Source organism: Haliotis cracherodii, unplaced genomic scaffold (assembly GCF_022045235.1).
Source record: "Haliotis cracherodii isolate W230 unplaced genomic scaffold, xgHalCrac1.p SCAF_2, whole genome shotgun sequence".
In the NCBI taxonomy this organism is placed as follows: domain Eukaryota; kingdom Metazoa; phylum Mollusca; class Gastropoda; order Lepetellida; family Haliotidae; genus Haliotis; species Haliotis cracherodii.
The window spans coordinates 13,550,066-13,575,397 of NW_027266275.1; the positions used below are offsets into that span (position 1 = coordinate 13,550,066).

Sequence of the window (25,332 nt, forward strand, 5' to 3'; positions counted from 1 at the left end):
TCAGCCTACCAAGTCGCGAAGTCTTAATTTCACCCCTTTATTTGCCTCAAAAGCTCAGCATAATATGCTCCGTTTATTATCTGTCTTTTTTTAAAATGACACCCTCAGCATCCCAGAACACAGAGGGCCTTAATTTTCCCAGCTGATGGGACAGTCTTTGCCTTGTTTGGTGGTGTGATGTCAAACGCTTTGTTGTGATTGTTGTTTAAACCCAGGTTTCCCCCTTGGTCACAAATCAGTGCAAGAACTATTTGTATCAGTTTCAAACATAGCTAGATTATCACGAGACATGTTGTGCATGGCGTGTGTTTTGTCAGAAGCTTTGGAACCCGACGAGTTGATACTTTCGTCATTGCCAGATTTTCTGTTATAATGAAGTGTCCTCTCCTGGGAAATGCATACTGAACTAGCAATATGAGGCTCATTCATTCGCTGGTCGGTCATTCATTTCTGGAGTTGCTGGCGGTACAGGCCTTTCAGGTCAGGGTTCGGTTTCAAGGCACTCCCTGTAATGCTTACATTCTAATGACTATCTCTTTAAGCTGACATAGAAAGGGGCATCCTTCCCTTGTGGTTTTCGTTAATGACTTTTGACTCGATCACTGCACGTTCAACGTGTACTGCTAATATTAATGACTTGCAAATAGTTTGCTAATTTGACAGTTTTTTAGGATGTACCCCTCTGATATGTAAAATCAACAGCAAAAGAATTCACTCTTACTCAATTCCTTCTATGTGAGGGTCAGGAACTTATCAATCATCCCTTCATAACTGTTTCATAACTGTTTCATAACAAAGGTTCACATAAATATCTTGAAGCTGTGATTGACAAAATTAATGTCAGGCTTCTAAAAGAAATATCTGCCCTCAATCACCCCCAGCCACACCCCACACCGGAACTATGGATTCCAATTGATGTGGAGGAGATACAAAAAAGCTTTAATAACACTTTTCAGCATTATCAATGTCGATCTCTGTTGACAAATGCATATCAGACACTTTAGTTTCTTCGTTGCCCTGAAGTGGTACATGAATAGAAAGCTTCTTTTGGCAATGGACGTAGGTAGAAATACAGTGGGTCCATAATAAAAACAGGCAGAATATTTCTCAGGCGAGCCATCATCTGAAAGGTTAAGACAAGTTTAGGTCATTATTAAACCAAAAATAGCAACATACAAGACAAGAACAACTTAATAAATATATATTACGAAAATCATAATGGCAGTTCTGTTTATTAGTTTCCGAAATGATGAATAAATGCATAAGATTTATTTTATTACATGATTGATTAGTAATCAAAGTAGTCCATAGTGATCATAGTCTTCATTATACTTCAAATACATGTAGACTCACACAGTCGCCGTCAAACACCTTCCCATCAACAAGGTAACGACTGTCTGGCCGATGGCTCAGTATGGCATCTTCAAAGGCATCCAAAACTGCTTTAAGATCCTTGTCAGAAGAACCTGGGCGCATCTTGGGCAGTCGCATATATGTGTCTAGGTACTCTTGTCCATACGCTGCCCTAATTTCATCGCCGACGTTGTCGATCAGCTTCTTGTTCAAATCTTTATATCGCTCAACCTGTTGTTTATGGTTAATAATAATTCAGAGTACATGTAGTTTTTTTATACAACCACATGATGATTAATGATTTATGATCAATAAGTGTTCATGTCAGATATTGTAAAATCCCGCAATATTACATAGACGCTAGCGAATAACCCGTCTTGATGATTTGCTGAAACAGATTCCATTTGCTGTAAAAGGATCACTAAACATCAGTGATGACAAAAAGTGTTCGATGAAAATATACAACATGTAGTCAAATGAATGTAGATACAATATCTAGACAGCAAAGAACAAAAGCAACTTACGTTTTCATCATTGAATAGACCAGTGCTGAGCCCAAACATTCCGGGTTCCACGTGAATGACCTTGACTCCAAACCTCCTCATCTCTAGTCTCAGACAGTCTGTAAAACCCTCGAGAGCGAATTTACTCATAACATAACCCGAATCCGCACAGTACGCTTGTAATCCTCTGACGCTTGTTACGTTAATAACTCGACCTAAAACATAAAACATCATATGTCTTGTCTTCATTAATCTAAGATTCGACTTTTAAAACATCTACATCTTGTTTTGTTTAGTGTGTTTGTTGTTTAACGCCGCACTCAGCAATATTCCAGCTATATGACGGCGGTCTGTAAATAATCGAGTCTGGACCAGACAATTCAGTGATTTGCAACATGAGCATCGATCCACGCAATTGGGATACGATGACATGAATCAACCAAGTCAGCGAGCCTGACCACCCGATCCCATTAGTCGCCTCTTACGACAAGCATAGTCGCCTTTTACGGCAAGCATGGGTTGCTGAAGACTTATTCTACCCCGGATCATTATGGTTCTACATCTTGTAGAGTTATTCTCATAACCATAACTGAAATCAACAAATCTAAGCTTACCTTTACATTGTCTGACAAGGGGCAGAAAAGCCTTACACATTCGAACCACCCCAAATAAGTTGACTTCTGCAATTTTCTTGTACGTGTCCATGCTCTGTATCTCCACATCGCCTTTGCCCATTATCCCAGCATTATTTACCAAGGCCCATAGACCTGAAATGATATATACACCATAAATGCACCATTGCTAAAAAGGTAATTGCAGAAACTAAGTATGATTGCTTTTTTCCAAATTTACATTTCAAAGGTTTGGATTTAGAATTTGAATTCCATAATGTCTGATAATTTCTTACCCATATTATTTAGTACCAAAGTGGTATGTCAGGGCCAATATGCTGGTGACCGTAGGGACCATAGCACTGCATTGTTCTCTGTACATATACTCACCGACAAAAGAAACGCGAGTACAATACATGTTGGTTAATATATGAAGACTAACTCATACTCAAGTGATATTACATTTGCTTGATGCACAAACGAACATACTGTTATGTTGTCTGAAACGGCGCTCATGAACGCATCACATGTGACGTCATAGATACATGACTCGAGATGTACCATTTGTCTCGTGCATGATCTGCGTGGAAACTTTGGAAATTACATGCAGCATATCCTGATGAGAACAAAGACACTCTGTGGTAACACTTGGCTGGTTGTTAGGTTTGTCATTAAGTGGTGCACATTGGAAACATCCCTTCTTTACGTACCTACTTTTCTGTATGTGGCTATGGTTCGCGTTTCTTTTGATGGTCAGTATATATCTTCAATTCCATCGTTCAATAATTATGCATAAACGCTTGTTAATAACAACTTTCCCAAACTAGGTTGGCATGGGAGAAGAATTTACGTTTTGGTGAAGGTTACGTTGTTAACCATTGTTTCTGCATGCGCATATATCATATGCCTAGATATGTGAATAAAACATTTTAGATTATCTACAAAGCTGTCTCAGTATGCATTCCATGAAATGTCCCTACATACCGTCTTTAAGACATATGGGCTTGATCTTGTCAAAGCAGGCATCCACACTCGCATCGGAACTAACGTCCAGCTGTAATACACGCATTTGCTTGCTTCCATTTTTCCTTAATAGTTTTGCACCTTCACTTTGTTCAGAAAGGCAGGTGGCAAAGACCTTTAGACCCTTGCTATCAAGGAGTCGTGCAAGACTATTTCCAAAACCTGAATCAAGAAAACATTTACAAAAAAAATGAATAATTTGCAGTGACGCTGATAGATTATTATTTACGTGTTCAGCTTCGCTGAAAATGCACACAAGCCATGTGACAACCACATGCACACTCTCACAGATAAGATTAATAACAAGATATATTTTTGACTCTCAGTACTCAATTTAACTACTCACTTAAAAAGCCTTGGTCATCACTCTCAGGTATTTGTTAATAGTTTCTAAAGCCAAGCTGGTAACGCCTGTATTTGTGTTATTTGAGGTCTTCAAACTAAACCCTACCTGTGTCACAACCAGTAATGAGTATATATTTCCCTTGTGTATCAATCCTCCTCCTTGCGCTTGCATTTCGAATTACCCAGTAGCATGTAGAAATTATTCCAGTGAGAAGAAAACTCGGAAGGATCAGTCCACATGTTGACACGTAAAGCAGACAGAAGACTGACACACAGAAAAGCGGCTGGATGAAGTGGAGACCAAGCATTCCGGCATAGCGAGTCATCTTAAATAGAAAGTAGCAAATGTTATCTTTAGTTACATCCGACATCCCTCCTCCAGAATATTTTAGTTTACGTCCACAATAAGTTTTAATTATATGTTCTACTAATAAGGAATAAAAGGACATTTGGTGTCCTGAGCAGAGTTCATGTCAATGTCTTCATGTCTATGTAAAAGGCGACTAACGGGATCGGCTGGTCAGGCTCGATGACTTGGTTGATGCATGTCATCGATCCCAATTGAGTGGATCGATGCTCATGATATTAATCACTGGATTGTCTCGTCCAGACTCGATTATTTACAGACCGCCGTCATATAGCTGGAATATTGCTGAGTGCGGCGTTAAACAACAAACAAACAAACATGTCTATGTCATACCCAATTGTATACTGAACAACAATAGTTCCTGTGACATTGAATAAGATTTAATGCAAAGTTATGTTTTTTACCAAATCTGAAACAATTTCGGTTTGCAACAGATAAAAGACTCATGTAAGTGTTTAAATGGTTTTATTTGCCATACTGACTTCAGAAAATGCGTGATTTCATAAAAAAACATGAACATGCCAAAATGTCAATTTACAAATCAATAGCGTCTGTGCCCACCTCTGGTTGCGATGCAAGCAACACACCTTCGTCTCATGGTATGGACCAGGCGTCGCATAAAGTCCTGTGGGATATCTGTCCATATCTGCTGGAGCATGCTTCGAAGTTCCTGGAGTGTCCTGGAGTGTGGCACACGTGGTTGACGTCGAGAGCGCCGATCCATCTCATCCCACATGTGCTCGATTGGTGAGAGATCAGGGGAGTGAGCCGGTCATGGGGTGATATTCACGTTGTTTTGTTGAAGAGAATCCTGAACAAGTCGAGCAATATGAGGCCGGGCGTTGTCATGTTGAAAGGTAATGCCTGGGTCATGACGACGCAGAAACGGTAGAACAACAGGGCCGATGATCTTGTCGCGGTTGTTCCCTCTACCACTATCAAACGGGTCCTCTGTCTTGCTGTAACCCCACCCCATACCATAACGCTGCCGCCCCCGAACTGATCATCTTCCATGACACAATGACTGACGTAACGTCCACCTCAACGTCGGTACACTCGAATCCGTCCATCGCTGTGGCTAAAATGAAAACGAGACTCGTCAGTGAATAGAACTTGTCCCCAGTTCATGGCTGTCCAGCGTAGACGCTGTCTGCACCACTGTAGATGTGCTTGACGGTGGTTTCCTGTCAAAATGGGGCGTCTGGTGGGTCTTCTGGCAACAATCCCTGCACATCTTAGGCGACGACGTACGGTTTGTGAAGATATTCGTCGAAGGCCAGGGATGTTTCTTGCAGTCACTGTTGCTGGCTGGAATCGATTTCGTAGGTGTGTTGTCAGAATACAGTTGTCTTGTCGATTATTGGTTACACGTGGCCTGCCACTCCGACGATGGTCTCTTACTGCATTCGTATGTTGCCAATGTTGCCATAAACACTAAATGGTGTTTCTGTGGATGTTAAATAGTCTTGCAACATCACATTGACTCGATCCTGCTTCAAGCAGACGCTCATTTTCGGACAGGCGTGGCATTTCGTAATGTTGAATAATTGCGTAATTTTGTTGTTTTTCTGAGTGGTTGTTGTCAGCACGATGCTAAACAATGCATATGGAATCCCGTTAACGCACATGTTTTTATACCCATTCTTGGGTAGTGAAATGCATGGGGTTTGCATAAAAGTCAACTTTTGCATGGAATGGATGCTTTTCTGTAGCAGTTGCGTATTTTTACTTGATTCCATACATGTACTACAATATTGAAAACAAACTTTACTTGTTTGAAAAATACTCTAAAATATTGGTGTCACAGGAACTTTTGTTGTTGAGTATATATGAAACACGCCTTATGAATGAATTGTCTTACTGCTATTTACCTGTAAGAATGAAAAGCCAAAAACTAGTTCATTGACTATGGATATGGAATATATTCAATAACATTTGTCTCATCGCAGGTTTGCGTTATCTGTGCTATTTCCGTACAACACTATGACATGCTGGATAATACAACATGTGCTCCGTGTGTCTTAATAGGTCAATGTGTGGAAGTGAAATGAGAAAGATTGAATGTAGCAACCCGTGTATGCATCTTAAAATTGAAGTTGATTAGACTTTTTACTTCAATAAAGTAGAACATCTACAAAACACATGAGAGACGACTCACCTCGACAGTCAACCCTTGTAATCAGGAACCTTTGACCTGTCAGATAAAACCCACCACGTAACCCAATTTGTGCTCTATGCTCTACACATGTTCCTCGACCGTACGCAACTAGAACATTTAGAATCAGAGCAGTAATGGTAACATGTGTCACCAACGTGTTTCGTGCGATATGATAGTCACGTGAATTTGTGAAACCGTTAAATCCCAATCTATATGGATATCCCATTGGTGACAGAAACAACCTTCAGGATGAATGCATGGATGATATAGGTTATTTTGATAAGAGACAAAAAAGAAGTAATTAAAAATGTTAACATATTTGAAATGAAGAGCATCTCATATCCGCCTGCCCATTTAGACAAATACAACAGTGATATGTATGAGTGTTGTTTTGCATATTGATTATATTTTTTAAATATACCTTTACCATGTGTTACAGCTCTGCATGGCGAACCTTGCGTTAATATGCGTTTGGAATGCTGCTTAGTCTTATATTTATTATCACGACCGAAAAGCAATTTCAATATATATGAAATATATAATTTTGTATATCGTATACACATTATTCATCATTATGCTTAGTTTTCAGTGCTATCCCTTTTTACAAATGACATATTGTTTATTCTTGTCATATGCTATTGTACATGACACCTCAATCAGAAACCCTCTAATTAAAACATTCCAGTTAACAGTAATGTTTCATTGCTATTCATGGTGTAGAAGACTTCCCTTTGTAATGGTCGCACCAAAAGCAGGATCCTATCCATCATGTATACTGGTAGTATGTTTCTCAGACGAAACATCATCTGTGAAAATTAACATTAGTATAGAGTACTATTTCTGAATGTTCTTAGTATAGAGTACTATTTCTGAATGTTCTTAGTATAGAGTACTATTTCAGAATGTTCTTAGTATGAAGTACTATTTCTGAATGTTTTTTAGTACTGAGTACTATTTTCTGAATGTTCTTTGTATCCCCCCCCCCCCCCCCCCCCCCCTCTCAAAACTAACAATCAGTCAAGTGTTATATAGAGGGCTCCATCCTTTGTGCTCAATATAGAAACATAACCCACAAGCCCGTGCGGCGCGACATGTTGGTAGGCTCGCATGACTGTCTGCTATCGGCGGCTATTATCTAATCCAAGCAAATATTGTTGAAAGCGCACTGTGAATGCTTTGAGCAAGTGTTTTTTGATGACTATCAAGATATCGTACGTCATGGAGAAGTATGTGGATTCCTTAAACAAACAAGCACATGCGAGGTATTTGGAAAAGATTGCATTTATCGGTAAACAGGACCCTTATCAGATTGATGAAAAAGAATGGAGTAGAGATCACAGCTTGTTTCCCGAACTGACTTACCCGGACCTGGTAAATTATTCGATTTTCCACCCCAGTCCCTTCTCACTGCTGGAAAACTTTCAAAATTACAAGAGTTTAGTTGCTTACGATCGTTTTATCTGTGGGTGGGTGAGGGATGTTGGTGTTTGTATCTACAGTGCAAGTGAAAATTCGAGGAAGGTGATAAAAGCAAGAGTGATGCATTCGCAAAAGATATCAGATCCCAGTCTCCATCCATGGATAATTATTGATGACCAGTCTAAAATAATTTCTTCGCATTGTGATTGCAAAGCTGGACTTGGAGAAAGTTGTTCTCATGTTGCTTCTGTGCTATTTAAGGATTGACTGTGTATTTTTTTCGGTTCATTGAGGTATGAATCGAAAAAACGATGTGCAAACTGTATGAATCCGCATAGCGGATTCTTACAAAAGTTTGCACATCGGTTTTTCGATTCATACCTCAATGAACCGAAAAAGATACACAGTCAATGCTTATAATTAAATTCGACAACGTGAAACATGTTTTATCTACAATAGTTTAACCCCAAACAGTTGCATATATCAAAACAGACAAAAATGACGGCATTGATGAACATTACAGGTGTAGGAATACATATAGTGGCGTGACATGAATCAGGTGATCGTTTAATTTATGCACATAACTTGACACGCCTACACAGTCAGTAGCCAATCAACGGAGAGTGGGATTAAAACAATGTTCATTTGACCTGTCAATTAAGGCAAGAGGCGAAAAGACTTGCAACAGTCAGACTGTAACGAACCGGAAGAAATATGTCCGAGAGAAGGCGGCTGTTTCAAATAACATGGTCATTTACTGCGTGATTCAAACATTACTTCTCTGATTACGGTAAAACAGTTGGAGAAATGCTAGTTAGAAATGAAACGCGAAGACATGAAAGTTGAACCGAGGCGAGCGGGAAAAAAAACTGGCGCGCGAGCCTGCACGTTTGCTGTTTCATTCATTCTCGGCCTTCGGTTTCAAAGGGTAGATTGGACAATGAATATGCATGAAAGTCGCTAAATGTCCTGTGCATGACGATACACGTGAGCAGAAAGGGAATTCCCTCGACTGTAATAATGTGATTCCCCGACATTCCGCAGTAATAAAAGTAGTGCGCAGCGGTGGGCGTGGCTTAATTTTTTACATTCATTGGGAAAAGAATGCAATAACACGTGACCAATTCAGCTAATCAGAATGCAGGAATTTCCATGAACACAACGAAAATTTAATTATTCTACATTGAAAGCCACAGTTAGACTAAGAGAAGCCAGTACAGTGACACAAGCCCCTGCATACTGGATGTTGCCGACGTCACGCACTTCAGTCAACTATTCCCCACTTCTTGGAATTGACTTTACATCATCTAAAACTCTGAAAAAACAACTTGATAAGAAAAGAGCCAAGTTAAAACACTGGAAAACTTAGATCTGAAAATTGCCAGCCATGAAAGGACATCTGTAAAGAAACCAACAGAAATAAATAAATCAAGAATAGACCTTTTCTTCAACGCCATCAAACCTGACATGCCTTCCTGTTTGTTTGTGAACAGAGAATATAACACAGCTTACATCTCAAAAAGCCTTCAAGCCAAATATCCATTGATATTGACTGAACTGTTTGATGACAAGTGTGCACTGTCAGTCCTTGTTACCAAAAATTGCAGTAACAGAAGATGAAGCTTATAATGTTGAAAGCAAAACTAGAGATCAAGCAGAATCTAAGCTTTGGCATCGAATGAGAACTGGTAGAATAACAGTATCAAGAGTTAAAGCGGTCTGTTCAACATCATGTGAGAATCCATCAATGAGTTTACTGAAATTGATTTGCTATCCGACAGAATGCAAGTTCTCCAGTGCAGCAACTGAATGGGGTTGCAAACATGAGGAAACAGCGCGGAACAAATATCAGCGAGAGACTGCTCCAAACCATACAAACTGGAAGTCTGAAACCTGTGGTCTTTTCCTCAAGTCAGCGTATCCGCATATGGGAGCTTCACCTGATGGTTTGGTTGAATGTGATTGCTGTGGGAGAGGATGTCTGGACATAAAGTGTTCCTTTTGCATGTGGGATGAGAATATTCGAGCTGGGAAAGGATCCCGTTTGGAAAACACTGCCAGTGGTTTTCAGCTGAGAAGAAAACATAATTATTTTTACCAAATCCAAACACAGCTATATCTTTCAGATGCTGACTATTGTGACTTTATTATGTGGACCCGTGAAGATATGTTCGTGGAAAGGATTAAACCATGTCCCGACACTTGGATTGACATTGTTGATAAGTCGGCTAGATTTTTTGCCACTGTGGTCATGCCAGAACTTTTTTCTAAACACTACAGTTCAAGGACAGTGATGAAGGAATCGACAGCCAGCACTTCAAACACTGACAGACTCAAGGTGAAATCCACTAGGAATTCAAGGAAACAAGGTAAAACCCTGAAAAAAAGGTGAAAAGGTTCTCCAAGCATCCAGCTCTACTACATCAGTAAATACAGATACTGTTAGATCCTCAAGTCACCATGGCCCTGTTGAATATCTGGACACTGCTGACGAAAACCTAAGTCTGTATTGCATATGTGGTGGAGCAAAACATGGACGGATGATAGCCTGTGATTCTACTGACTGCCCCAACCAACCATTTGAGTGGTTCCATTTGACTTGTATGAAGCTGAAGAAGACACCAGTGGCTGAGTGGTTTTGTCCTGACTGCCAGGAGCTAAATTTTCTGAAAACTTTGAAGAAATAAAATCATTGAGACATTTGCTTCCCTCATCCTTGGTGTTTGAACTCGTGTGTGAAAAAGAACTCGGGGATTTTTTTTTTTATATACAAAAAATTCCTCTAGATTTGTAAACAACCAACCCCCAAACACGTCTGCAGTTTTCTCAACAAAGTTATTTGATGGCAAACCCAAGCTGCACTGATGAGCCTTGGGAAGGCGAAACGTGTTCATAAAATAGAATCACATTCTTGACCATTTTTATTGAATGTGCAGAGTAACACAAATACTTCATAACAAAATTCATTGTAGTTTATGTTTATGATATTATTAGACATTTTCTCCTATCAAACATGTTTCGCCCTCCCAGGGCTCGTCAGTACAGCTTGGGTTATCCATACTAAAATATTTTTAGTTTGGTATAATAACAACGACGTTGATTAATGATTAATTCGCATACTCGTACATGCAAGGGGCCGCCGTATGGTTCCTGTTGTATGGTTCCTGTTCAGCAGGTTTTAATAATAACAAGGACCAATTTTATACGCTGGTACAACAAACACTTGACAAGGGCGTGGCAGAGACTGTGAGAGAGGCTATGGACTGTTTCAGGCATGACCAGTGTGACCAGAGCTCGTCCCAGTGTGCTGGCCTTCTGAGCTGTGACTTGACTGCTCGGTCGGTCTGGTCCTGGTCAGTGTTCAGCGCCCTTCTCTGCCTCTCTCCCCGACTACACTGACAGTGCGGTTTATATAGGAAGACTGTGACCCTCAAATCTTCAGGGGGGTCAAAACAAGTTCGTGGTACGATAAACCGGTCAACAACTGTCCGATTTATCAACGTCATCTGGTCATGAAATGACACTTGAACCTTTTAAGGGGGGGTCGACACAAGTTCGTGGTACAGTACACGGGAAACTCTTTGTCAACACTGTCCGATTTATGACCATCACCTGGTCGCTGACCCCTTTCTTCTAATGAACGCAATAAGCTCACCTCTACACAGCCTCTGGCCATACTGAATAGTGTTACATTCGCCCTTTTCTTATTGAGAAATTTTCAGCATAAAATTTCTTAAAATAATTAAACCGTAGATACATGAATACCTCAAAATATATGTACAATCCACAACAATCCGTTGTCAATTAGGATATAGTTAATATGCATACATATATAAATTCACAAATAAAACACCTTCTGGAACAAGGTACAATTCATCCTCGCACATCAAGAACCAAAGTGCAAACAGCTGCACAATGCTATATCGTCTTTCATGTGTTGTGTATATTTTCACAGTCAACTTGTAAAGTTCTGTAGTATGGTGTTCTGATCGTATGCGACGACAACAGTTCATGTAGTTCTCTGTTGTCCGTACTCCTGTCCACTTGGGTCAGTCAACTCACGATGCCCTCGGGTACCCGCATCCAGCGTCGGGTAGATGCTCCGTATGGCGGGAGTTGTTCGAACTTCTTCTGCTGGATTGGAGTCCCTTTGTGTCAAGAGTGGCGCAGAGGGTAGGTTTCCACTGTAGGCGCGACCTGCGCTCCCAGTGTCAACTGGCGCCACCTCAAACTCGGTTGCAGCAAGACATTCCTCTTACTCATTCCTCGCTTGGCTAGCCAGGGTTTAATAAATCTTACATACAAGAAAATCCCCACAAGAATTCCCACTACAGTTAAGGTTATTCCCAAGAAATATTTCCAATCTGACATCTCCTCATCTGGTACCATAGCCTGTAAATCATTAAGCTGATCAATAAGATGATTCATAGGGATATTCTCGATACTCTTTAGTTTATCAGGTAACCTAGTCAAGTTCAGTTTTACAGCAGTTTTCAAGAAAGGTTTCCAGAGCAACATGTTTGAAACATTCGGGGTATGAACTAACTTCAGAAAATTATCTTCCAACTCGTACTGGCTTTCATTATGATAATAAGGGAGTCAGGTGAAATGATCATTAGATGCTGAACATGATGCGTTCAGTTTAATTATTGATAACGGAGGTAAGACCACTATGGTATATGAAAACTTGTTATCCGTATCACATACCACTACAAGGTCCAACATTTTATTGGTTGTCAATACCCAGCGTCCTGCAGTAAGGTATTCTGCCCTAGGCAATGTAGCATTTGGTTGGACTTCGGTGTGACATGTCTGTCGGACCTTGGTCTCGTCTTTCATAAACAGAGCAATTACACATAGTTGGCTAAGATTGATTGGGTAGATCGGGCTCTGGATATGGCAATCGCCAGTAAGTGGTTTTGTATATATCTGAACTTCTGAGGGTTTCAGTAATGCATATTTCGTACGTTGTGCATTGACTGCGATTACCTCTGTTTCTAACCGATATTTTGCTACCATAATATTTATGTTGTTTGACCCTATATTTACATGATTCATGACTAGTGGTACAGGCAAATTATGAGCCTGGTATATTCCAAATTCACCATTAACATCTAAAAGTGGAATCGTCGTGACTACTAATATCTTATCATCAAATAGGACGGTGGTACACAGTAAAGTCTTATAGAATTCCCATAAATTGTCTACCGGATTATTTGCTAACTGGAATCTAATAGGTAGGTGAGTTTTTATGTCCTTTAATAGGGCCAACAACTGACATGGTGTTATGGTGCTGGGTGACAGATGACCCAAAGCCAACATATTCATTTGCAGCTGGAGGTGTTCTAAATATGACAAAAAGGTTTGTACCATGCTTCGAATATTTTCTATTACTAATTCCACTTGCAAATAGGTCTTTGTTGCCCATTCTAACTTTGCTATTCGATTGCTGAATGTAGTGGAAACATTAGCAATTTCTTGTCCCACTATATCCAGATCGTTAATGACTTCATTAATTGCATGTCGATTCTCCGATACTTGAATTCTTGTCGTATTAATAATAGAGAGCCCTTCTTGAATGACATGTGCCATACCTGCTTGATTGTCTGCAAGCCTACGTACATTCTGTTTAATAGAACTTAGGTCAGCGTCAGACCTAACCAATAGCGAACGCTTGGGTCGTGTGCGCAACCTACCATATACTAAAAAATTGTCTGCTAGGCTATTTAAAGTTGTATTCAATCTTGTTATTTCTTCGTCTAATTTGATGTACATGCTTAAGATGCCTGTTTATTTATCGGAGTGGTAGCGATTCACGAACTGTCTAACCATCATCGCGACTTGATCAATATTATACCTACACTTCTCAATAAACTGACTATATGGGTCTAAATCAATAACGAAGGTTACTAGCCATTTAGACCTTGTCATGGTAATATCATTCAGTTTTTTAAATACAATGTTTTCGTACATGATCGAACCCTGTGCTAGCCCCATGAGGAAGAGTAAACCCAGAGGAAACATGCTCCCTCTGAAACATAAGAGTAATTAATCATATACACTGGTTCTACTCCCAAACTATATGAAACTATAATAAACCAGCCATTGCCTGGAGCAACTGTTTCACCTTTTCACTTTTGTTTGAATGTGCGTTTTCAGTAGAGGCCCTAGTGCGTTTTATTTCAGTGGATTCTATCCACATGTTTTCCTCGTCGCTATCTGCAACGGAGCTTTGGGACTCAACTTGTTCGTCACCCTTTCCATAAGTTTTGGCTGCCTCTGGATCATTATTCTGACCCGTCTCAGAGGATCGGTCTCTGGCTCTTAGTCTCTTTTGTAACTCCGCCAGTGGTATGTAATCTTCTTCTTCATAATAGGCCTTCCTCCTGGGCCTGTCCGTTGTGTCCTTCGGAATTTCCCAGTCATCTAGTTTTGCTATTTGCAAATGTTCGGCATGTGCTTTTGTCACAGTGCCGTCTAGCTGGCTCCGAATGATGAAAGTGACGGGGGATGTCTGCTCGATGACTCTGTAGAAGGCTTCCATTTGGATTGTAATTTACTCTTCCGCTGGTGATTTTTATAGTAAACAGGATCACCAACCTTAATCTCTTTTGGCTTGCTGGTCCTGTCAGCATACTTAGCTTGCCTTTTCTTTGCCCTCCTCACATGCCTGTGTACTAACACAAATGACTTGTGTTGTTGTTGTAAGGCAATCTTATGCTCCTCTTCCCCATGATACTTCTTCCTTGGTTTTAGAAGAGTGTCTAATGGTAGTACTACATCTCTGTTGTACAAGAGGAAGAAAGGCGAGAACTTGGATGACTCACAGACATTGAACCGAATGGCTGCTAATGTCTGGTTCAGATGTAGATCCCATGTAGTGAGATTGTCATCAAGTTTCTTCGCCAGGATATCGTGTAATGTCCTGTGGAAACGCTCCACTCTACCATTAGCCTGTGGGTGGTAAAAGGAGGTTGTCACATGGTCAGTGCCTAAAGATGCGAGGGTTTCTCTTACTACACGATTCACATTCTCTGTTCCATTGTCAGTGACAATCTCTAGTGGGGAGCCATAGCGAGGGAAGATCTCCTCTATTAGCAGGTGGGCGATGGTTTCGGCTGTCTTGTCTGATACAGCAAAAGCCTCAGGCCAACCACTGTAGAGATCTACAAAACCGACAATATACTTGTTGCCTGATAGAGTAGTTGGGTATGGTCCTGATAGATCCATGCTTATCTTTGCAAAGGGGTAGGGTGGCACATCTGTTTCCTGGAGTGGAGGTCTTTGCTTGTGTAGAGACCGAGCTTGACAGGTTACACAACTGGAAATATACTCGTATAAGTCCTTGTACATATTTGGCCAGTAATATTTTGTCTTCAGGGCATCAAACGTCTTGTCAATCCCCATATGCCCATTCTCATCATGGTATTGATTGATAAGTTGGCCTTTCAGTGATACAGGTACATACAATCTGGTGACTGGTTCATCATCAACATCCGTGATGTAGTATAGGAGACCGTCCATTACAAGGAATTTCTTGAGGCTATGGCGCCCTTCCTGTCCCTTCTCCAGTGAGGTTTTTATCTTCTGTATCTCTTCATCTTTTGCCTGTTCTGCATTTATATCTAAACTGTGGTCCTGCGGCATTGTCTCAGCAGGATCTTCAGGTTCTGGACCTTGGCAACGAGCCAAGTCTTGGGATAAAACTTCGATGAGTCAAACACATTGATCTCCAGACTATTGTCATTCGCGACATGCTCACTTTCCTCGTTGTCTGGTCGAGGTGTATTCCCATCAGATGGAACTCTGGATAGTAGATCTGCACAGGTATTTTCTGTACCTGCAATGTACTGCACCTGGCAGTTATATCCTGCTATTCCCAGGGCCCAGAATTGTACCTTCTTATTTTGCATTGGGGACTCCAATAGGTACTTTAATGGTTTATGATCAGTTTTGATCACAAACTCTGCATTATGCAAGTAATGGTCAAGCTTCTGTAGGCCAAAATGTATCGCATATGCTTCTTTCTCTATGGTCGCCCAGCATGTCTGTGTGTCACTCGGCTTGTGCGACAGAAAATGAATAGGCTTCTCAGTCCCGTCATCACTTATTTGGGCTAGACAAGCACCAATACAGCTATCACTTGCATCCGTATATAGGATGTAGGGTTTGTTTGGGTCAGGATATGTCAGCAACGGTATCACTGTAAGACTCTGTTTCAGGAAAGCAAAGCCTCGTTGGCATTCCTCTGTCCAGGAAAATCTGGCATATTTCTTTGTTAACCTCACAATCGGTTTAGCGATCTTTGAGAAGTTGGGAATGAAGCGACGATAATAGTTGCACATACCAATGAAGCTTCTGACCTCTTTGACAGATGTCGGGGGTCCCATCGACCGTATGGCTTCCACTTTCTGCTCCTCAGGCTTGATCCCATTCTGGTTGATCACGAAGCCTAAGTAATTTGTTTCAGATTGGGCAAAGCGACACTTGGAAAGTTTAAGTTTCAGTGAGTGTTGTCTTATTCGCTCAAAAACGCTTTGGATGTGAGACATATGATCAGTCAGAGTTTTTGAGAAGATCAAGATATCATCTAGGTATGCTATAGCAAATGCCTCTAGGTCTTGTAGAACCTCATTCATGAGTTCCATGAAGATTGATGGAGCATTACAGAGACCAAATGGCATGAAAGAGAATTCAAACAGGCCTCGGTGGCATGCGAATGCTGTTTTCTCCTTATCCTTCTCATCCATTAAATTCTGCCAATACCCCGACTTGAAATCCAGAGTGGTGAAGTATTTAGAATCCCCTAATTGTGTTAATATGTCATCAATCACCGGGAGAGGCGTGGAGATTGGCCTTGTGATTTTGTTGAGCGATCTGAAGTCTACACAGAAGCGTTTGCTTCCATCTTTCTTGTCAACTACAACAATAGGGAAACTCCATGGGGACCTTGATCTGTTAATGATCTTGGCATCAAGCATGTCATTGATTGCCTTATCTACCACCTTTCTCTTGTTGAGTGGCGTCCGATATGGCCTTAGCTTGATAGGTGGGTGGTCACCTGTATCAATCTTCATCTGGACCGTATTAGTATGGCCTAGGTGCAAATCGCTTGCGGCAAAGAGATCCCTATGTCTATCTACTAAGCTTTGCATCTTCTCTTTATGCTCTTGTGGGGTGTCAACATCCTGTGATGTGTCATTGAGAGGTGATTTGGATGAGTGTCCTAATCGGTCTGCTAGTGTCATTAGGTTTGTCTCAGGCACATTCTCTAGCCTTCCTACTGCACACCCTCTCCTTAACCTAAACGTTTTGTTTGTAGTGTTCACAATCATGATTGGTACGTTCCTATCTTTATTCATCCGTGCTAATGAGTTAGTGATCATCAGTCCGGGTTCACTTGACAAGTAGCCAGTACCTATAGCTGCCACTTGGTAAAGAGTAGTGTCAGAAAAATGTGGCCCTTGCTTAACTTTTGCCCTGCATAGACTTCTACTCTGAGGCTTTACTATGGTGTCCCCGGCCAGGCGAATAATGGAGGCAATGTGCAGGTCTTCTTCCAAAGGTACATAGGTCTTTCCTATCCATAAGCTACCGAGGTCGTAGTAGAGCCTGACACCATTTTGTTTCAGCCAATCCCTCCCCAAAATGATGTTCCTGTTCATGTTGCTTACAACATAAAATTGATGACTTAACGTCACACCTCTCATCCTAAACGTAATGTTTACAAAACCATCCACTTCTAAGTCATTCCCATTGACAGATTGCAGTGAAACCTTTTTCTTACCTAATTCATAGAGCCCTTTTAGCTTATGAAAAACCCTTCTATGGATAATAGAAACTTAAGCCCCAGAATCAATTAAACACCTGTATCGTTGTTTTCCTATCTAAACTGTACATGAACTCGGGTTACCAGCTAAATTTATAGCATATGTTGTCCCCTCTTCCTCCTTCCCAGCGGTTTCATTATGAGAAGGAGTCTTCAGTTTAAACTTTTGTTTTGTTGCCCCTTGTGTGCTCCATAGTTCACCCCATAATTCCTGGCTCTGTTTGGACAATCTCTTTTGAAATGACCTGGTTGATTGCACACCCAACACAGCATGGCCAGCGGTCTACCGGGAGTCCCTCCCCATCATTTGTAACTGCGTTGACGCTGGGCCTATTACTTGACCTAGTCCTTTCGTTGAACCTACAGTCCCTTGCTCTGTGACCTGTTCGATTACACTTAAAGCATTTGGACTTAGGACGATAATGATTGACCTCCACAGGCTCTTCCCTACGTTGGTCATCCATTGACCTGCTTCCCTTTCCTAGTCTCAGGTTAAATCTAGCACGCAAGTTCTGTTCATGCGTAACGCATGTCACAGCCGTGGCGAGGTTTGGTGGGTTTTCCTCATCACTTTCATTTTTAAGTAATCATAGGCTAAACCAGCTATAAAAAATCCTACTAACTGGCGCTCTATCGCGGCAGCATTCCCGTCTCTGCCTAAACCTGTATATGCCTCTTCGGCAAGATTCAGCAGCCGTTCTGCAAACATCTGCACACTTTCACCATGTTTTTGTTTTACGGCCCTCAATAACATGAACGCATGTTGTGGGTCCGTTATTTCATCAAATCTCCTCGTTAATTCATGCTTTAATTCCTGCCATGTTGCTTGATCATGATCTTGTAGATACCTATGAATAAAATCGCTAACTGCCCCTGAACTTGACTGATAGGCCACCAGTTTTATTCTTTCCTGATCTGCATTTGTTAGTACTGCGTATTTTTCTATGCTTTTTAACCATTCCTTAAATTTTGTAGGTTCCCCATCAAATGTTTTGATAACCTGCGCAATTCCCTGCCCTCCTAAGGTTGTCGAAAGATTAGCTAACTGTCCTGTTATTTGTCCTGCTATCCCTGTCAAAAATTCTCCCAATTCCTGGCCAGCCATAACGACCAATGAAACAGAAGAAATCTGAGCTACTTACCCAAGTTGGTCTGAGCGTCAGTCTTCACTTGTCCCAGGCTGTTCCTTTGTTTTGAGAGGGATCCTGGTCTCGGCACCAAAGAAGAACCCCAACGTGCTCTATATGTAGCACAACAGACAAACACAATCTTCGGTTTCAGCAGGTTTTAATAATAACAAGGGCCAATTTTATACGCTGGTACAACAAACACTTGACAAGGGCGTGGCAGAGACTGTGAGAGAGGCTATGGACTGTTTCAGGCGTGACCCAGTGTGACCAGAGCTCGTCCCAGTGTGCTGGCCTTCTGAGCTGTGACTTGACTGTTAGCTTGGCTCGTGTTCTTCTGCCATTTTCGTCTGGACTGCTCGGTCGGTCTGGTCCTGGTCAGTGTTCAGCGCCCTTCTCTGCCTCTCTCCCCGACTACACTGACAGTGCGGTTTATATAGGAAGGCTGTGACCCTCAAATCTTCAGGGGGGTCAAAACAAGTTCGTGGTACGATAAACCGGTCAACAACTGTCCGATTTATCACCGTCATCTGGTCATGAAATGACACTTGAACCTTTTAAGGGGGGGTCGACACAAGTTCGTGGTACAGTACACGGGAAACTCTTTGTCAACCCTGTGCGATTTATGACCATCACCTGGTCACTGACCCCTTTCTTCTGATGAACGCAATAAGCTCACCTCTACACAGCCTCTGCCCATACTGGATAGTGTTACACTGTAGGAAGTGACAACTTGGAGACGATGGCTTACGGTATATACAGTTTTACTTTATACATGTAGATATATACATACCAAAGACACTATGTGCCAGGTCAGCACATAGTGGTAGTGGTCTAGGTGCCCTGGAGCACGCAGCCTAACCCTATCTAGGCTAAGGGTAAGACCTTTCTTTCTTCTCCTTCTTCTCAATCTCTCTGGACCAAGGCTTATATAGCCAAGGTCATCTGACATTTTGTAAGTTATAAATATAAATGAAAACAGTAATTCATCATTGACATACTTGCACATCTCGTTCAGGATGGCAGATGGTCAATGTACACAAAAATGGGGATTAACAAATAGGATTAGCATCTTATAAATAACAGCAATTAAGTGTTTCAAGGCATATATGTCATGCAATTAAATGTTCTTCGGGCAATGGGTGCAGTAAATCAGTTGCTATGACAATAAACTGCAGACATGTTTTTTTTATAAGTACATATCATGCACTAAATAAAACAATCTAGAAATATCATCAAACCATTTAATTCCTCTGTGAAATCTGTTTACATTGACAATCATTAGTCAAATGGTACAACCGAGGGGCATAAATTTTCGAGAGCACAACACACAAACACAATTTTGTCTAAGATTGGACAATCATCAGTAGATTTTGTTAAAAGATAGTCGATTGGACATGTTGCACCAAGAATCATAAATTTCTGTCTAACAGTTCCTATAACACGTTCCACATGAATGCGAACATTAGCTATTTTTCTCGTGGACTCCACTTCAGTCGCACTAAGCTGTTGCTTTCCTCTCATGAATGCAGGATATTTGACTTCTGCTCCAAAAAGAGCCACTAAATCCTGAATTTCAAATCCTCTGTCAGCCAGTATCACATCACCATTAATTAGGTTATCAAGGAATTCAGAGTTAGCTGTTAATTGTTTATCACTCACTCTTCCGCCCCAACCTTCAGATATGAAGCTAACTGTCCCCTGAGGTGTGATCCCTATCAAGTATTTAGCTGTATTGTGGTGCTAGTAGTTTGACCATGTCTGAGCTCTTGCCGTCATGTTAGAAGGCCTGTCAATGAAAATTTCAAAAACAGTCAATAATGCATGTTATACCTCGACCAAAATACTTTCTGAAAACCATTGGCATTGTTTCATGCAGTTCATCTCTCTCTGGCCATCTCACTTAAAACTGGAGTGACCGGTACATCATATTCAAAGTTTCCAAAAATGTCTTTGACACTGTTGCCCTTGACACACCAAATCTGTAACTGAGATCTGTAATCGGTAGGTTAAGTCGAAGCCGCATAAGTGTAATAATCAGTTTCTGAAATTTGTTCAGTGATGAATTCTTGTTTTCAATCATTTCAGGGGAAATGAGGTTAAACAGTGACATGAGGGTAAGAAAGCTAGGCAAACCGGTGTAATACAGTACACTTCACTTTGTCATTTTCATTTTCAAAATCCTCAGGCATGTTAGCCTTCATTTTATGCACAATGTTTTTCAAACACTCATTTTCTCCCGAAGTTTCCCATTTTCACCCTTCAATCCCCATATTTCTATATCTGCAATTTTTAACTTCTCTGTGTCAGATATTTCTGTATTTGTATCGACACAGCCAGTATCCGGCAGAGGTCCTGACACATCTGCGCCTGTATCAATAGCAAATGATGCATTTAATTCCAAAAGGCTCATTGCAGCTTCAGTTGCTTTTATTGATTCTTTCGTCTTCTGCAATCGTTCATGCCTGACCGCTGATACCACTGGTAATTTCACAGAAACGTAGCCCAGGTTGATGCTCGGTACATAGTCTGGATTTGTTTCATCATACAAATGTGGTTTGCCTGAAATAAAAAAGCAGGATGAAGATATATATATATATATATATATATATATATATATATATATATATATATATATATATATATATGCAAAAGTTAAAAAATCAAAAGTTAAAAATTCAACTCTCCTGAAATATGTATAAATTAGTGGAATGACTGGAGGAGTTTCATCAGGTCATTGCAATATAATACATGCCATCTACCAACCTATCATCTGCATGAGTGAGAAATGCATGTGCATGGACTGTATATGTATAGATATAAATCCCTCCTGCTTAGATGTATCACTGGTCAACTAAAGCCATTATTTACTTCGGCCAGTGATTACGACTACGATAACAGTAATACACACGTGAGGTGTTTACTTCCCTCTGACAAAATCTTACACCATTTTAAACTAAACTGTGAAATAAAAAAATCATACCCGAAATGAAGTGGTCGGAACAAACACGGAGTTGATCTCACGTTTCCATATCGGACCTGTTGATAGCCGCCAAAGGCGTCTGCGCCGCTCGCTTTTCCTCTGTGTGTCCTCGCCTTGATGACAAATTACCTTTGGGATCCGATCTACCAGATCGGTTATGACAATTGACAATAGCGCAAGTAGTCGTCATTTTCACGTGTTGGATGACTGAGCATTTACAATAGGACAACCCGAGCGTGTTTACAAAACAGCCTACCGTCATGGCCGCCGGCGATGCATTGTGGGTAATCGGAAAATGCTCGGAGCCCTCTATAGTAGGTGAAGTGGCCTATGTAAATCCATAAATAATTGTAAATTCATATTATTGTCAATTACACGAACATAGCTTTCATATTTAATATGTAATTGTATTATATCATCAGGTTTAAATATATTTCATAACTAGTGTTTATGTCATTTTAAATATTTGTCGTTGGGTATGACCTTCTTCAATTTCGTTCTGTGTATGAATTCGTCTTTATGATGTAACAGTTCCGTGACATTTCAGTTGATTGATATGTATTTACCTCATTTATCGCTCAGTTCTTACCTTTATTTACCGCTTAGTTTTCTGTAGAATGTATCTTCTTTGCTGTGTTCTATTTCCCGGTTTGTAGCCAGCCGCCATTTTACGCCACAGCCTGAGTTGACCTATAGTTTCGTACCTCGTATTTAGGTTATTAATTCGTGACCAACTCGTGTTATTATTATAAGCCGAATAGCAGGTTACGGAAAGGGGCGAGTGGTGACGAATGTAGGTTATACGGTAGCTTTAACCCATTTTTTTATCATCTAAATATTTGTTTTACTTGTTCGTTTTAGATACTTAGTTCAATTAGGCTTGCAACAATGCAGTTTACCGGGCGCAGCCCGAGGTCTACCATCCGCTCAATTACCGCGCTATAGTGCCACCACTGTCGCGTTATACGGTTATCGTGCCTCACGCTCTGGTGACTCTCGCTTCACGATCCAACACCCGTTTTCAATCTTAGGGAAACTTACACATCTTTACAATCTAACACCCGTTCTCGGTCTTAGGGAAACTTACACATCTTTACGATCAAACACCCGTTCTAGGTCTTAGGGAAACTTACACGTTTTTTCGAATTACGATCCAACACCCGTTTTTCGGTCTTAGGGAAACTTACACGTCTTTACGATCCAACATCCGTTTTTCGGTCTTAGGGAAACTTACACGTCTTTACGATCCAAAACCCCTTTTCGATCATCGGGGTTAGCTGGCTTTGGGCAAGGGTTAGCCATAAATTCTTACTTTTTCAAGCGTTAATCCAGTTAATCAATTAGGCTTTTATTGCTTTGTGCTTTGTTATATTTATTGTACCTTGTTTCGAATGAGTTCGTTGATGACGTCAATCATCAACAGTGACAGTTGTTTTCAGTTGAAGATTTGTTTTGCATGGGAGTGGACGTAGATTGTACGACGCTTCGATTTCGGGTATGTTTATTTCTTTAAGTTTGGCCAAGTTGTAATTTATTCTAGTGTAATAATTATTGTTCATTGTTATATACATCTAATTACTATTAATTCAATAAATATAATTATTTATTCACTTCAATCACTTGTTGGTTGTATATTGGTGAAATTTATTTCATTAACTGTGAGTGTTGGGGGGATTGAGGTTAACTTCCCCAAGCCTACCCCGGAGACCGTCACAGTAGATGGGTTATGGGGTAGACTAGGTCTTCAGCAACCCATGCTTGCCGTAAAAGGCGACTGTGCTTGTCGTAAGAGGCGACTAACGGGATAGGGCGGTCAGGTTTGCTGAGTTGGTTGCATGTCATCGTATCTATGGTGGCCGAGAGGGGACATCGCTTTCTCGCTTTCTCGCTCTATCGCTTTCTCGCTGTATAGCAATATTCCCTCTTACGATATGGGTCGCATGCGTTATGTGTTTTCTATACGTAAAACAACATTAATGAATTGTCCACGGTGTGTGTGTGTGTGTGTGCGTACAAAAGAATTTGATTGATTTATGGCCCTATTTAGCTATTGAAGTCCCCGCCCCCAGGCCATGTTATCAAATAGTGCTCAATAGTGCTGAGTAGTACATACTTCCTAAAAAGCAATAGTTTTTTTCCCAAAAACAACGCTTATATCAATGCTTTTTCTGTTTGCGGAGTAGATGTCATCAAAGGGGAAGTCCTCACCCAAGCAATGGTAATACTACCGGATGTCCATTATGTAATTTCTAGTTTTTGGATGACATATTGTTCTCAATAACCGTAATGTTGAAATAGATAGTTGATTGGTTTTATATTCAAGTTGGTATTTCCGCTATTCAAAGTGTTCAGTGAGGCCGTCTTATCAACAGTCATTTCTGAAACATAAATGCAATGTAATTCTCTACCCGGTAATGAAGTCTACGCTAATTTGTTTGCATTTATAATTAACTCTAACGTTAATTTCAAGATTAACAGTACATACTATTCAAAAGAAGTTAAAGAACACCCGATTCCTACATATGACTATGGTTAGTCATTAGAGGAAGCGATAGAGCGAGAAAGCGAGAAAGCGATATTTCCCATAATGCCGTACATTAAAACGGTTTTTGCTGACATTTAGTGATCCATTCCTGTAATTCTCACCGCTATTTTGCCTCTTATGATAAGATTTTTTAAACATCTTGTAGTAGATAAATATGTTACAAAATACACACGTATTTTTTTCTCGTTTAGCTTGTATATTTTCTTGTAGTGTAATAAATAAGCAAGATTCTCAGAATACAGATGGTCACTGTTCATATTTTCATTTTGTTCATAGTATCCTCCCCTCATTCCTCCATCAATCTTAAAACTGATAAAAAGGAGATCATATATTGACAAATAATTGTCAGTTTTATTAGCCAGTTTGAATCGTTTACAACGTACAAAGAACTATTTTTTTCGGTCATTAGATTTGGAATTGAAGCCGAATATGTGCTCGTCCGCTTTCGGGATCATAATTATGTGCATTAAGTTGCATGCACATTATGCAAACAAAAGATGTACATGTACACAGTTATGTTTCCCTTACAAAATACAGATGAATTAGATATATGTCTCTACCTTAAGTCACATATACGACTTTCGAGAGCGTTATTAACCCGTAACCCCATTCCTTGGACATCAAAAATGAAATGCGTCGTAAATATTTATTAAAAACAACTCGTTTCTTGTAATGACTTTCGATCAAACTGTCTTCGGGAATTAAATTCAATGCTAAAGTGCTTGTAAAATATAGTTTTACTTTCCCGCCAGGAAAGACTAGATATCCAATTATAGTATAGGCTCAGGCAGGAATATACATATTTATGTAGCAATTCTCTACATAATTATGTACATAATTTTGACAAAACTATACTTACGATATACATAACATATTATAATGATAGCTGATTGAATATATGTTATAGATAATCATAGTAATGCATTTCATATTGTTATCAACCTTAACTATGTGGCCACACTAATTATGTCTCTCCATATGTGTAGTTAACACAAGTACACATATCAACTGTGGTAACGCCACAGCGATGGGGACAGTGGGGTAGCCTAGTGGTTAAAGCGTTCGATCG

General features: G+C 40.4%; 1 protein-coding gene and 2 pseudogenes across 2 annotated transcripts; all 3 read right to left on the bottom strand.

The window, feature by feature from the left end:
* Nucleotides 1–1,000: 1,000 nt before the first annotated feature.
* On the bottom strand, nucleotides 1,001–22,382 carry LOC139469821 (retinol dehydrogenase 16-like). 2 transcript variants are annotated; one of them, XM_071252120.1, is made up of 7 exons: nucleotides 22,308–22,382; nucleotides 3,942–4,161; nucleotides 3,452–3,652; nucleotides 2,471–2,623; nucleotides 1,878–2,071; nucleotides 1,354–1,584; nucleotides 1,001–1,123 (listed from the first exon to the last, which is right to left on the bottom strand). In XM_071252120.1, exons 2-7 carry the CDS (start codon nucleotides 4,159–4,161, stop codon nucleotides 1,001–1,003), a joined length of 1,122 nt encoding a protein of 373 aa, XP_071108221.1. In that variant the 5' UTR covers nucleotides 22,308–22,382. The 2 variants fall into 2 exon arrangements, with proteins under 2 accessions (XP_071108221.1, XP_071108222.1); XM_071252121.1 differs by lacking the exon at nucleotides 22,308–22,382 and adding an exon at nucleotides 6,361–6,389.
* LOC139467461 (uncharacterized) lies at nucleotides 11,789–13,803 on the bottom strand (annotated as a pseudogene).
* On the bottom strand, nucleotides 20,017–21,148 carry LOC139467462 (uncharacterized; annotated as a pseudogene).
* Nucleotides 22,383–25,332: the final 2,950 nt, after the last annotated feature.

Coding starts and splice junctions, on each gene's coding strand:
- LOC139469821 (XM_071252120.1), bottom strand. CDS start 4,161: ATGACTCGCTATGCCGGAATGCTTGGTCTCCACTTCATCCAGCCGCTT. Junction 3,653..3,941: donor CATTACTGGTTGTGACACAG/GTAGGGTTTAGT, acceptor TTCTTGATTCAG/GTTTTGGAAATAGTCTTGCA. Junction 2,624..3,451: donor GCCCATATGTCTTAAAGACG/GTATGTAGGGAC, acceptor ATATCATTTCAG/GTCTATGGGCCTTGGTAAAT.